At 39.1% G+C, this 15,857-nt stretch overlaps 1 protein-coding gene across 1 annotated transcript in view; it reads left to right on the forward strand.

Moving 5' to 3' along the window:
- The window catches only part of ABCA13 (ATP binding cassette subfamily A member 13), a 513,749-nt gene that overhangs the window by 484,994 nt on the left and 12,898 nt on the right, over positions 1–15,857 (forward strand). Inside the window, exon 62 of the mRNA XM_063606228.1 lies at positions 3,296–3,392. Coding sequence (XP_063462298.1) covers positions 3,296–3,392 — 97 coding nt within the window. The remainder of the gene's footprint in view (positions 1–3,295; positions 3,393–15,857) is intronic.

The following is a 15,857-nucleotide window of genomic DNA, read 5'->3' on the forward strand; positions in this document are numbered from 1 at the left end:
TCTACATGTAGCAGAGAGATATGAACTGGGAGAAGACATCTGGCAAATATAGAAAGCTGTAACATCAAAACTGTGAAAAGACTGACATTCATTAAACATGAAGTGTGGAGAAAGAAGAAAACACACAAATGCTAAGGAGACTAAAATGCCAAAGAACAAAGGGAGATGGGCCCTTGTTGAAAAGTGACAATGTAGCAGAGGTAGAGGAAAGTCAGAGAAGGATAAAGAATCAGGAGAAATGGGAGGAAAGGGTTTCACCAAGGGAGATGGCAAAATGTCACTATAAGCAGCCTGCTAGAGCAAGCCTCTCTTCCAGACCACAGTTATCCTTCCTTACAACTTCTCCCTTTTCAAGCCGCTGGCTGAGAGTTTTGGTTACTGCTGTGGATTTCTTCTATCAGATATGCTGCCTCCTGACCTGTATCACCTCGGTCCTTATCAATGGGATTGGTAATGTATTGTTCCTCTCATCTCTTGTTTTGAGTGGACATCTCTATTCCACTTCCTAGATATGGCCAGTATCCTTTCTCCTTCCCACACCCATCACTTTGCAGTCAATATCTAAGATGGATAAGGCCCATTATTCTGAGAACATCTATCATTTGTTTAATGAGCCTTGTCTGAGCCATTTACTCTCTGTGTCTTAAAAATACGCTGGAAAGGAGGAAAATGTAGCCACTACTGCTCAGAGGTGACTTCACTATCACCCAATGGACTGCTTAGGAGTAGGTTGGCAGGTACCAGAGGCACTGGCCCTACACTCTGCTCTGGAAGGTTGAAGCCAGAGAGCAGAAACTCCCAGGTTCACTTTTGGCAGCAAGTAAACGGTGTCATGTGACAGGTTTTCCAGGAAGTTTGCATGGGTCACTTTACATTGCTGTCTCCTAGCAATAGATTGATGATGGTCACACTTTCTGTGTATCTAGATTATGCCCTCTTGGGTGTGATGTGTGTCTCCTGGCAGTGACATACAGAGGAGTTTTCCCACTTCTCCAAGGAATAGAGAGTCACTGAGACCATTTGACATCTGGAGTGGAGCAAAGGAACTTTGCAAGCCTCGTTGAAGAGAAGGGTGAGGGAGCTTGTATGTCCAACCTTTTTATCCTCTCTGGACCACTTCTTTGCATCTGTGCTGCATTTTCTGATCCAGCAATGTTCTCTTTGAAGATGGGATAGGAGTAGGGACCCATGCTCCTTGCTGCCAGCACTTGACCCAGCTGGCACAGGTAGAGCAGGACTAGTCTCAAGTAGGAAAGCTGGTTCCATATTGTGGTGAGACTAGGGGAGTGGCAGAAAGTGCTTTAGCCTCACATCTACCCTAGCTAAGCTCTGGAATGCTCTCCACTTTTAAGCGATGCAAGGGACAAAAGACGTTTCTCTTAGGATGGCTATCTCCTCTGGCCAGCTCCGAATGCCTATCCCTCATGATGGTTACATCCAGGTAAGGTATGGAGAGGAAAACACAGTCTCAGAGTTTAAAGTGAGGTTTCATTATTGGTAATGATTTCAGGACTCTCAGTAGGAAGAGGAAAGTGAAACGTGTGGTTCTAGTTACTTGGAAGTAACTGTCAGGGTTTGTGAAGTTTCTGGGATTTTTATTCTAATTGCAACCTGATATATTAACCTGTTGTTGCTTCATGAATGCTGGCAGAACACATGATAGTCCTGTGTCAGAAACAAAGGACTTTATCACTCATGGCGAAGCAAGCAGCATTAGCTTCACTCTGGTTTGCACTGGTTTCTCTTTCTCCCCAAGTTTTATGGGCCGACACATGTGGGTCTACATGATGCCTGTCTATGAAGTGGGTTGGGTGACAGCAACAGGACCTGGAGCCTGGAGAACTTATTGCATTTGCATAGAGCAACAAGCAAGCATGGTCTGTGTCTGGGGGATGGGGGTTGGTGGCACTGTTACATCATCCTTCATTGATGCTGGACAAACACAGTCCTGAGAAAGGGGCCAGGATTCTTGGCACACCAAGCAAAAACAGGCAGGAATGCTAAGGCACCATGGTAGGTTGCCTTTGTGACAATGATTCTCTGAAAAGGATGCTGTTAGCTTGCTTTTTAAAGAAATCATGTTATTTTTTCAATTAAACATTTAATATCTATAACAATGTTATAGCATTGGTTGAGGGTAGTAAATCAGGAAAGATCTATTTTTAGTTGAGATGTATAATGTATTAGTGTATGTGACATGAAGTTATATGGATTATATGGAGACAGTTTCCTCTGCAAGTGTTCTAATGCTTATGCAAAATCCTGAATGTGGCATCTTGGGGGATTTCCAGTGGTCCTGTATCTGACATGTTATTCTCCAATATACTGCAGTTGCAACATTTGTTCTTAATGCACAGATAGATTAATCTCCCTGTTTCCACTCTTCATTTGCTCATGAAGTATAGCTCTAGTCACCTTCATCCACTCCCTTTCCTTGGACACAGCAACACGTGTATGATCAAAGATCTTTTCACAAAGACAGTATCCCTCTTCTGTGATGGTTTACAATAATCAATAGCATAGATATTTTCTAGGTCTGTGCATAAGTGGATATACCTGCCACTGTATATATAGGACCTAGAGGATACAACCTGATAGAACATAAAAGAATCTAATTCTTAGCATGATAACTCTATTCTTACTGCTCCTACAAATGGACTAATTGAGTCATTCTCTTACCATTGTGGAGTTTGCCTACAATAATTCGCCACCCTTCTTGAGGTAAAACACACTGTACCTTTGCAACTACGGCTTCTCTGTCACTGGCTCCTTTCACTGCTGACTGCGTCCACCATCCTCGCTTCCAGCAGTAGCAGGAGGAGTTGTGGACTTTCCAAGAGGATCTGTGATATATTTTTGGCCATGCCAATAGGCTGAGCAAGTTTTGATGACCAAGGCTTGGTTCCAGTGAAGGCTAGGGCAGCCCTATTAGTTTATACTACAATAATAATGAAGGACCAATGAAAATAGAATCATGAAAATCTACCCATAGTCACCATAAGAGTGCTCCAAAATGCTCCAGAATATTCCAGAATGGCCTTCCAGCAGGTGATCCCAAGAGGTCTCCAGGTGAGACCCTTGGATTTTCTGGTCCTTACACTGGCAGGTCATGAAGCACTGGGCTAAAAATGCAGTAAAGCAAACTGTGTACAGGACAAGAGGTAAGGCCAAGTGACCATTTCACACCTCTCCTCTCCTCCTTACTCCTTCCACTTTTAATGTTCTTCACTTGCTTACTGTCACACCCCGGGTTTCCAGAACACTAACTCTTCTCCCACTTCACTTTCCCTCATAGGTTTATCCATTCTCTGGATTCCCTGTAGGATTGTTTGCTCAGTGGCTGTCATCTCTGCCTTCAACCCTTACTGCTCACCTGGTTCTTCTATATCTCGGTATGTAACCATGGTGGGTGGGGAAGCAGTTTTGTTAATTAGAGAAGTAGAGATACTCTCCTCTGGGTTTCAGGAAGTAGGAGAAATTGCTTCCAGGTAGAGGTCAAGGAAATACTTGTGCAGGAGAAAGCATCTGCCTGGAATCTTGCAGACAGTTTGCATTTCCAACTAGGAAGACATCAGGAGGGGCTGTGCAACAACAGAAAGACCCGCAGGCAGTTCACTGAGGGCATCCTGAGCAAGGGTGAGAAGCTGAGTTTAAACAAAACGGAACACACATATGTGCTAGTGAGTGCTGAATTCTTAGATGTTGCTTTTCTGATAATTGTACATATAATTTCCCCTCTTTCTTTTTCACTTTCCAAGTGTTTTTTTTTTTTCTTTTCAAGGCTGCAATGTTGGTTGCCACTCTGAAAACTCAGTGTTATCTGGAGAAGCATATGCATTTTATAGTCCCCATGCCTTGACTCTTCCTTAACAATCTCATCTTTGTGGTTTCTCCAGTAAATTTATCTGAACAGCAGCACATTATTTTCTATTTATCCTGGATCATTTAAAAATTTTCTCAAAGGGATTTCTTCAAAGTTTACTAGTTTCTTTCTCTTGCTGTTTGCCCGTATTCTTGGAAGCATCACAGCATTAATGATTCTGTGATTGCTGGACCGTAGAAACTTGGCCCTTGCATATTTGCTTTCATCATTCTTTGTTTATTAGGAGAAATCCAGTAAATAAATCAAGAAATTAGAGCGTTCTCTGGAGTTTTACTGCGGCTCAGCACTCCTTAAAAAATATGTCCTGCTGTTCATTTATTCCAAAGTGTACTTGATGATTCTCTGGGAATTCGTGTCCATCACATGTTAGAACATTGCACCATTAAAAAATTCATCGCTTAGGGACATAAACTCATTGGGGAGAGTTTCTTCAGCTGTTTTTCTCATTAGTCTTTAACTTTCCATAAACTGCCTCAGAGAAAGCTTTAAATGCTCGCTATTTAAACTGCAAATATACAGCAGTGATCTTCCCATTTTGTCAAAAACTTCCAATGGCCGCTGACGGAATTGGGTCTGCAATAAGAAGAAGAGTGAAAGAGATGGCTCAGAAAACATTAGACTGCAGAATTTAAAGCATATATTTGAACATACTATCTGAATAAAAAGGGATTAAGCCATAAAGTTGAAATCATTTATGTTGTATAGCAAGCAGCCCTTCTTTCCAAGCAGAGACTTGGTCATGCCATTAATTTTTCCATCGAAATTTCTTGAATTAAATATCTAAGAAACATCAATTGAGTGGCTACAGTGTGCCAAGTATCTAAAACACAAACAATGTAAGCAAAGTCTCTGGCTCCAAGCATATTACAAATTGTACTGTAATAGCGAGATTTAGCAAATGATTTTGATAATGAGCCAAATAAAGATATGTGCCCAGATGTTTCCACCAGTGGAGGACCTCTCCATGCCTAGGCACAGGCTACGATTAACATGCTTATCGCAGTGGGGTTGATTCCAGGAAGCAGCACCCAGATGGGAAAATGTAGCCAAGAGCAATCAGGGTCAATGAAAGGATGGTGAGTGGCCAAGAGATTGGAGAAAGTGTGAGCTATCATCAAAGTGGCACAGAACAGCCCTTGTGAAGATACAACAGGAGGAATTCAGGTTCTCATAGCATCTTTTTCTGTGTTGGGCCACCTTTCATTATATGTGCTGGGGGCAGTTAGAAAGTAAATTGCAAAATGGAGTTGGGTAAGATGTTCAGCTCTGTCTAGGGAAGCAGTGAAGGCACCATAGGATGAATTGAATTCTGAAGGATGAGTCATAGACCATTGCTGTTTTATTTTGTTTGAAATGAAGCTGTCATAAAAATATGTATTAGATAATCAAAATATGTCTTAGAGATTTTCCTTCTAAGAATTTTTATGTGCATGTGTGTGTGTATATGTTTGTGTGTGTGTATATATAAATATATATTTACATATACATGTGTCTATATATGGGAATATATATATAAGAGAAAAAATATATTTCTCATTATCTGAAAAATAAAAGTCTATATTGAAATGTTTTTCATTTATATAGTTAAACTATATTTATATCAAATATACAATGAATTAAAGAAAATTTGTGTTTTGGTTAATCTAATTGGTTGAGAACATTGCTCTGTTTCTGATTGTATTATTCTGTTTTCTACAGAAAAAAATAATTCTTTTGGGTTCAAATAAAGGGACTTTAAGAAAGAGAACAGTTACAGAGGTGAGGTCTTTGTTAAAAACAAGGGTACTCAGAGATGAGCCACAGCAGCTGGAGAAAACTGGTATGACTTGTAATGCCTGGGAGATGTTGGGGGAGGGGATAGGAGATGCTTTTTGAGAACAGTGATCAGGTAGAGAGATGGAGGAAAAGATACCTGAGAAGGTGTGGTGCCAAACCAGAATACCAGAATATACCTCTGAACAAAATATATTTGTATTAGTGATATGGTTTGGCTGTGTCCCCACCCAAATCTCATCTTGAATGGTAACTCCCATAATTATCTCCTGTAGTGGGACAGACCCAGTGGGAGATAACTGAATCACGGGGCGGTTTACCCCATACTATTCTCATGGTAGCAAATAAGTCTCATGAGATGCGATGGTTTTATAAGGGGAAACCCCTTTCGCTTGGCTCTCACTCTTCTCTTGTCTGCTTCCATGTGAGATGTGCCTTTCACTTTCTGCCAAGATTTTGAGACCTCCCCAGCCACGCAGAACTGTGAAGCTATTAAACCTCTTTCTTTGTAAATTGCCCAGTTTCAGGCATGTCTTTATAAGCAATGTGAAAACAGACTAATACAATTGGGTTATCTGTAATTTGTTAGCCTGGGTACAATTCTACAAGAGTAGAAAAAGCCATTCCATTCAGAGAAGAAGCCTGTATGAAGGCAAGAAGACAAGAAAATGCACGGTGACCTGGAGACCACCTCAGTGGACTTCAGGTGATGGAGGGAAGAAGAAGATGAGTCTGCAGGGGAAGATTTTGGGAGAATGCAGGCTTTGTGCCATGGTTAATGAGACCTACAATTAGCATTAATCTTCACTAGCCTACACCTTAGAAAATATCTTCCAAATTGTGTGTGAGACTCTGTCAAAGACAATTAAATCGGACTTAACTTGTTAACTAGTTAATGGGACAAGTTCTAGTTACTTCAGATTCTGTCTCAGGAAATAGAAATGGAATTGAAACTTTGTGAATGACTTTTATATCACCATCTCTCTGGCATGTTTTGAAAATTATTTGAATAATTCAGAAAGAATTTTCTGAATCTTACTATATGCTAGGCTCTGTGATACATGATATACATCTGATTTCACATTTTAACCGTAGGCATAAGATGGATACAAATGCTAGGAACTGAACTAGAACAGTGAAAAAAATGAATAGAGTCCCTACCTTCATGGAGTTTATAATTCAGAAAGAACCACTGAGAATTTAAAGTGTTTATGAGCACTTGACATTTTTGAAGGACATGTGGCAGGTGTTATATGTGAAGCAGATTCATGGTGCGCCAGTTACCAGTCCTAGGGGAGGGTTCCCACTGCGTGGAAAACAGCAGAAATCATTATGAAGTCAATCATGAGGAAGAGGAGTCCAAACGCTTTCATCCACTGCATTTTGAGCTGCAATTTCTACAACTGGCACAAGTCTGGTGAGAGAGAATTTATACAAGTGAAGCAACTTTATTGCTCACAGACATGCAGCAAGAGACAGTAGAAGCCATGGTGAGCCAATCTCTCAAAGCTCAGGAAAGCCTCGTAGGATAGATGGAGTCTCACCTGCATGTTCCCTACATTATACCATAGCTGAGGAATCCAAAAAGCATTCTGCACTGGGGTTTATACCCCAGGAAAAACTGGGATCCCTGGGCTAAAGCACTGTGGGACATTCTATTCTAGGAGATACAGGAACAGAGCTCAGGCTACTCCAGCCAGTTCCTCCTTATCTCAGAATGTTGCATTCTCAGCATGTCCCACAGTTATTCTGACATTTACAAGGGAAAACTGAGGAAGAACTGGGTCAGCCGAGGCTATCTTGGGATGTCCTGCACTATGAGAAAAAGTGGAGCTTCATCTATAGGTGATAATTCAAGGCTCCCCGGAGGGAGAATTATAAAAGCTGAGACTTGAATGTGGAAGATTCAGCCATGAAAGAAAGTGCTGAAGGTGGGCATGTCAGTGCAGAGAGCCCCATTTCAAGCAGGGAAACAGCAAGAGAGTGGGGCCCATTCGAGACACTTAAGATCATTATGTTTAAAGTAATGGCTGCAAGAGAGAAAGCTAGGTTGCCTTGTGCAGGATCTAACCATAAATGTGGTTTGCAACACACTGACCCTGAAAGATAAAGTTATTGGTAATGCTAAGTTAGTTGACACAAACCCAGAAACGCATTCCACCCCTGGTGCTATGAGAGACATCCAGTAGTTAGAAGCTGAATGAGGACACTGTCATTACTTTGTAAAGGCTATTATTTCTGGTGTACCTATCCAGGCTGTCAACATAAAATTCTATATATTCAAAGTTAATACATATCAGTCTCTCTTCACTTGGATGTGAAACTGCTGGTGGAGCTAGCAAAGAATTTGCAAGTTTAGTCAAGTCTGACTGACACTCCCAAGGGCAATGAGGCATTTGCCCCTGATTTAGGTGACTAGGCTGGTACTCCCAACCAGGGTCCCTTCATTTCTCAACAGATATTTATTGGGCACTTGCCATGTGCGGGGTCTTGTACTCAGAACTGGATTGATTAAGTTATAGCTCTCAAGGCAGCCACAGTCTATTAGGAAAGCAGAGAAGATTATACATCAGCGATAATACCACATGATAATGCTTCACAAAAGAAAAGTACAATATCCTAAGGGAAAAGAGGCTACCTGAGGAATCTGAGTTAATTCATTTGAGCCACCTTCAAGGAATAAACAAGAGATTTATAAAAGCAAACTGCCATGGCTGAAATTTCAATTCACTTGGCAATTTGGAATTTATGTTAGACTCAAAGGTGTTTAGTGCCTCCCGCCACCCCCACAAAAAAGTGTCCAAATATATTCCAAAAACTTACTAGAATATTTGCATTGAAAATAATGTTTATGGTTGGATATAAGGATATTAACCAAATACACTTACATCACTGATTTTTTAGACAAATGTCAGACTTTAAACAAGAAGTATTAGGATATCTACAGAAATAGCTGAAAGGGAGTTCTTAATTAAGCCCATCATTTATGACTGTATTAACTGTAGGGAGACAAACAGAAGGGTTGTCCAGTGGTTCTCCACTTATTGAAATCTCTCTGGAACTTTCATCAAAGAGAAGTATTAAATGCATTCAGATGTTTGAAATGGGATTTTTTTCAATAGCTCAATGGATTCTGATATTTTCTCAGATAGATTGAGCCAATTGAAGACTAAGCTGGAGAAGCCTTCAGCCAGTGAGATTCTGTTCCTTCCCCCCCATATGAAAAAAAGGGTTATTACGGATTCAGAGGATTGAATTCCAGATATTTTGGTAATTGCTAAGAAGCATAGAAGTAAGCTCTTCTATCATAAAAATATTAAAAGCCAATGCAGTTTAAATTGTCAAAACAAAACAATCCCTTTATGTATAGGGACCACAGATGGTTGGATGATGCAATGTGAATGATAAATGACCGTAAGCTCTTTAAGCAAATGCTAAACTCTAGCTGGGATGTTATAGGAGTCCCATTCAGAAACGGACTTTGCATTGAGCTAGCCATGAAACCTTACACTTGATTTAGTCTGTGGTACTGCCACAGTTTGATCTTTGCCTGCAGTGACTGATTCCTTGTAAGAAATAAAGCTGCAGAACCAAATGCACACTCTCTCTCTATAGCCACTTGAGACAACAACATTTGCAGCCTACTTGGTATAATTGCAGATTTAAAATTACATTAGAATATTTTCTCTTTTCTCTTCCCTTTTTTTCTGAACAATTCAGATCAAAAGTTGCTAGGTGGGTCTGAGCGAGGTTATTTTCTGTGGTGGGTGGCAGGGTCCTGGCTTAGGTTATCAGAGACCCAGCTGTGTGGAGACTGTCAGTGGGTTGGGGAAGGAGGTGACAGCTCAGCATGGGTTATTGGAGCTCTACTGGAATAAATAGAATGTCTGAGGGGCATGAGTGATAACAAGAAATTGGTTCCATACAAAGGAATCCATTAAACAGGTAATGATATCAGGATATTGAGAGACAGACTCTCACTGTCAGAGAAGAAAGTTAAGTATCCTAAAAGGGAGAAAATTAGAATGAACCTTATTGCATTTGGATATAACTGTGTAAACTAATTTCCAAATATCTATAAATAAAAATAAATATGTCTATATTTAAAAGTAAATATAGACATAAATGTGCATATAAAAATATATACGCATGTACATTCCCTAGTGAAATTCACTGAAAAAGCCTGCTGAACATCAACACACACATTTTGGATTTTAAAGATCATTTCACATCTCTAACAGGCACCAGGGCTCTTGGAAGAAGTAGCTGATTCCAGGGCAGGGGCAGAGAAAGTACAAGATAAGTCTGGAACTTCTTTCTTTTCACAAAAATGTAAAGAAAAGCACAAAAAATGATAATGATTGATAAATTAGGCTCCTCTGGCCAAATATGAGACAATTTAAGCACCGTATTAGTGATCGTAATCTATTATAATTTGTTGAATAAAATGATGAGCCATGAGTCTATATTAACATAATTTTTTCAAATGAGTGAATAAATGAAAAATTTGATGAGGAAGAGGATATTCAAGTAGTTTCAAAGTTCTTCCCAATAAAATAATAAATTATAAAGGAGAAAATAGTAACATTACAGTGGAGAAGACTGACAGACACCATCTTAATCAAGCAATCAAAATGAATATCATCAAGAAAGGGGTGGATCAACATCATATGTTACCTTATAGGATATAATGAGAAAAAGTAGCATTGTTTTTGTGATACTCCTTATGAATCTAATAATAAGGAAATGTCCAAATTGAAAGACATTTTAAAAATAACTTGCCTTCATCTTTCAAAAGGCTCAAAAGCATGAAAGATATGAAACATCTGAGGAGCTGTAACTAATGGAAGCATAGTAAAGATATGCAATAAGTGATTAGGTATTGGATCTCTTGCTTGCTATATATTGGACAATTGGTGAAATTTGAGTGAGGTCTAAGGTGTAGATGGTAGTTATGTGTCAATGTAATTTCCTGATATTGATGTCTGTATTGTGTATACATAGGAACATGTCTTTGTAGGACATACAGGACATACACACTAGGAGTTATACTCCAATGGCTTATAAAAAAAGAATTGTACTGTTTTTGCAATTTTTTATGGAACTTTGAGGTTGTTTTATATGTATATACATAAATAAATTTATATATATAAATAATATATAAAAATCAATTTATATATATACAACTATAGTAGAGAAAGATTAAGTTTAATGAGTGCAAGACAGCCAAGTGGGAGAACTGGTGTTATCACTTAAACCAGTCTCACTGAAGGCTTGAAGGTTAGAGTTTTTCAAGTATAGTTTGGTGGCCAGGGGATTAGAGGATAGGTGCTGCTGATTGTTTGGGATGAAATCATAGGGGTGTGGAAAACAGTCTTCTTGCATTGAGTCCACTCCTGGATTGGGGACCACAGGACTGGTTGAGTCATGAGTCACGAGTTCAGATGGGGTCAGTGTGAAAACCATCTCAAAAGACCAATCTTAGCTTCCACAATAGTGATGTTTTCAACAGGAGCAATTGAGGAAGTCACAAATGTTGTGACCTCTTCCCACATGACTCCTGAGCAGTAAGAGATTACAGAAACTATGCCTACTTTTTAGCAGAATGTACGCCTCTCCAATAATTCTAATCTTATGGCCTTTCATTAGTCTAACAATGGCAGTTTCAGCCCCCCAACAAAGAGGGAATCCATTTTAGGGAGAGACTATTATCCTTGCTTCCAAATTAAACTATAATTTCCTCCCATGGTTAGCTTGGCCTATGCCCAGGAATGAGTGAGGAGAGCCAGCCTGTGAGGCTAGAAGCAAGGTGGAGTCAGTCATGTTAGACTTCTCTCACTGTCATAATCTTTGCAAAGCTGGTTTCAGTCTCTGCCTTAGGCTTCAGTATACCTAAATTCTGAGGTGTGAGCTACAGAGATGAGAAATAGCCAGTGACCAATCTAACTTCTTCCTACTGAAAGGGGACATGGTTTGGGTAGGGGTCACCCACAGTATAAGAGGAGTGAAACAATTTTGCAGTTGTCTGTATGTATTTATGGGTGCCTGGTTTGGGTCTCAAGGTCTGTATAACAAAAACATCAGTATTCGTATTTACAGTTTTAGTACAGCACTTAAGAGAACAGCAGACTAAAAAACAAATAATGAGCCCTAACATAAAGAGTGAGGGTCTTTGCTTCAGGAGTCCCTGCAGAACTGACCTGAAAACTTGAGTGATGCCGCTGAATGACCTTGAAAACAAATCAGATTTGAGGTCACCAGTAGAGACTCAAAAACAATAGACCAAGTTGGAATCCAACAACAGGTATAATATAGTTTTATTACCTGAGACATAACTTTTCTCTCTCCAGTTCCCTATTTTTACCAAAGACAAATCATAGCAGCACCAATTTATTTGCAAAACAAGTTTCAGTTCCATTATATTTGTCCTAATTATTTGCATAAAATGAATTATTTTCATAAGGAATTTGAGATTTAACCTTTTAAAAGCCTCTTGAGCCCAGCCAAGGATTTATCTGTGCCTACGGATACCTGTACAAATTGGGTGAATTCCTGTCTTCTTGAAGTCTCAAAATAGCTTGGGGTTTCTGGGCTTGTCAGAAAGTGACATTCTTTACTTGCCACAGATCAGGAACCCTGCACAGGACAAGATATGAGGCCAGTTTCTCCAAGGGGCTTTTATTGGCTCTATAAATCAACCTCCGTTCCACAAAGCAGTCTGAAAACATGTCATTCCAGTAAAAATCTTGGTAAAAATAACCAGTGTCTCTGATTGTGTTCTGCTATAAAAACTAATACCTATATTGCTATAAATTAAGAATATTCACCAATAGTAAAGTATACTCCTGTGAGCAAAATTTGGAGCACATTTCTCTCTACCTGATTTCTCCAGAATTTGGAAACTATTGGTTGTAAGAATCAAAACCAAAGTAATCAGCAACATTTTGAGTAAAAACTCATGCTATTAACTCCTGCTCTACTTGATATTGGGCCAGCAATCCTTACAAACACATCAGCTCTCCATGAGAGTCCTCAAAGTTATTGTTCTCTATTTCAATGACACAATTTTTAAAGTTATCAGGAACCCATCAGAGCACCCAACAGAGTCTGATAGCTAGTTATAAAACCACCTTTTGAAAAGAATTAAAGTAAAATAAAAAATATATTTTTAAAATTAAAAATTAGATGACACGTTTGTATAAATAAACATTCTGAAAATTTTCATGTATTCAAGGATAATGAAATACGGAACATCAAACTTTTTGTAACATAAAAGATTGGAAATATCATTACTATACTGGACAATAAAATCAGTGTAACTATGGCACTGTGAAACAAAGAATTACTTACTTTCTGACTCATGAATCTCAGAGAAAACTTAGGCACTGCTGTGTTCCTCAGAGCTCGGAAGAAGTGTTGCATCACAAAGGATGGGCACGATACTCTGATGGTCCTCACGTGTGCTCCAAAAAGGGGCCTGGTAATGTAGTGAGGCTCTAATGAGACAAATAGGCTGCTTATAAGGTTCTGGAGTGAACTCATATTATAGCGAGCAAGATTTTGGAGAAAGGTTGGATGATAATCCTATGTGAGGTAGAATAAAGAGAACCAGTCCTATGAGAGCCTGTATCTATGTTGTTTCTAATTTTGGTGAAAAGGAGAAACACCATCTTCAGATTGGAAAAGACAGATCAAACAAGAGCAGGAAGGAGTAGGTGAGTTACTTAGGAGACACAGTGGGTATTTGTAGAGGCAAAGACACAAATATTGGCTCTCAAAACTGGCCCAAGTGTTTTTTTCTCCAGGCACAAATAGGGTCCTTGTAAAACTCTCTGGCATTCTGAGGGATCAGGAAATCTTGCATCAGTGTGAACAGAGGTTCACAAGATGGGTAGGAACTGTTTCAATCTTTAGAAAGGAAAGAGTAGGCCATGGGTTACTCCTCATATTGTAAGTTTGTACTTCAAGACACCATACTATATGCAGTATGCCTGTGGATATGCTGGAGAAATGGACAAATGGGAGCTGATTAACACTAAATGGTTGAAGCTTTATAACACAGATGATAATGCACTGAATTACTGACTTTAGTTTATTGATCTGGGTGATCCAGTAACAAAACTGTAAAGGAGAGATAAGGCTTTGTGCTTGAGCTAGTCCTCTTCAATATGTTTTCAAAACATGTAAGATTCCTCTGCTCTGCGTGTAAGACTCCACAGTGTGTCAAACAAATTGGCCCTGTGTGAAGACTCCATGGCTTGCAGCCTGCTCACCCTTACAGACTCAATTTTCCACACTTGCTCCCTGAGTGTCCCCAAGTAATCCCTCCTATGATGAACTTTGCCCTTTCATACATCTGAATATTTTCTCTGTATCTCCTCTGTTTGAAAGCTTTTTTTCTTCTTTACCTCCTGAATGAAATGCTATAAATGTTTGGGAAGTAGTAGCAAGATAGGTTTTAAAATTAGAAAGACCAATTTTCAAATCTTGCCTCTTTTGCCTGAAAATAGCAGGACAACTGGAGCTCTCACTTAAACTCTCTTGAACTTAGATTTCTTCTCCGTACAATGGATATGGAGGATGTCTCTAATTGAGACAGTTGTTTTTCAGGATCAAATTAGGTAATTAATATAATGCTTTTATCACAAGTGCTCATGTAGTAAAGATTAATAAATATTAGCTGCCATATTGTCTTTGCTATCATTAGACCCGAGGCTGGATCAGGGTATCATTAATAGTCTGGGCTTTGGCTAGATGTACCAGCTGTGTGACTGTGGTGACTTTATTTAAACTCTCAATGATTCAGTTCTCTTATCTGGAATATCAGGACAGTTTGGATTGTTTGGGGAATTAAATGAGATAATGCACATAAAACTGGCATGTGTCAAGCACTTAATAAATGTTAACTATTTTCATTACTAGTTGCATTAGTCAGGCTGCCATAACAAATACCATAGACAGGGGGCCCACACATCAGAAATTTATTTCTCACAATTCTGGAGACTGGAAAGTCCAAGTTCAAGGTGCTGGCAAGGTAGGTTCCATTCTGTATGTGCTTCTCCTTGCTTATATGTTGTCCCCATCCTGCTGCATGGTCACATGACCTCTTCTTTGTGAACACCAGGGAGAAGGAAGAAGTTCTCTGCTGTCTATTCTTATAAGGGCACTAATCCCATCAGACCAATTCCTTACCATATGGCCTCATTCAACCTTTACTTACATAAAGAGCCCTCTCCAAATATAGGCACATTGGGGGTTAGGGCTTCAACATACAAATTTTGGGGAGGACATCAGAATTCATCCTGTAACAGTATTACTATAGTTGCTATTATTTTTTAACGTCCAACATAAATATCACCTTATATTTTAAGCCTTCTCTTACTTTCTCAGAATTCTTTCCTCTTTGTATTTATATCTTTATGTATAGAGATGTATTTCGTCTTAAAAAAGGTTTAAGTTACTGGCTTCACATACAACTGGCTCACAAGAAACTTCAATAGAACTTTACTGAAAAAATGATAGAACAAACACATTCATAGGGAATTGATATCATACTTATTATATGTGACTGTAGACAGCTGGAGTAGTTACAGTGGGTGGAGGTTATGTGGATTCTGGGTTAAATACTGAGGGAACTTTCTTACAATTAATGTTGACTGAAATTGAAATAGTTTGCCTCTGTGGTAGCATTACCAATTTATTCAGCTACCTTGTTCTAAATAGACTTGCCCTAGTGACATGTTTGTGGCTGAAAACTACCTGAGTTACCTGGGGCAATGCACTTCCTCTTTATGGGCCTCATGGGTAAAATGAGAAAGTTGGTATAGATCTTTCTCTAAATTGTTTTTCATTTCTTCTTTATTGCCATGGAGATGATTTTTTTTTTGGTTGTCACGTTCTAGAGTTTTATTTTTTTTCCTAAGAAGTCAAATATGTAGGTGAGTATTCACCTTAATCTTGAGCCCCAAGTTATCTGTTTCTTTTACTCACAACACATTTAGTTAAAAGAGCAGAAACTCACTTGAGCTAGCTTAAGTAAAGGGAGGTTTATTGTAAGGACATAGCAGGCAACCTCATGAGCATCCAATAATAAAAAATAAAAGAATTGGACCTGAAAAGTCAGATTCCAAGGCTATGACTTCTTCCCTGCCTAATGACAGCATTACATTTAAACTCCATTTCTCCCCCCTTGCCTGTTCCA

Source organism: Pan paniscus, chromosome 6, assembly GCF_029289425.2.
Source record: "Pan paniscus chromosome 6, NHGRI_mPanPan1-v2.0_pri, whole genome shotgun sequence".
Taxonomy (NCBI): Eukaryota; Metazoa; Chordata; class Mammalia; order Primates; family Hominidae; genus Pan; species Pan paniscus.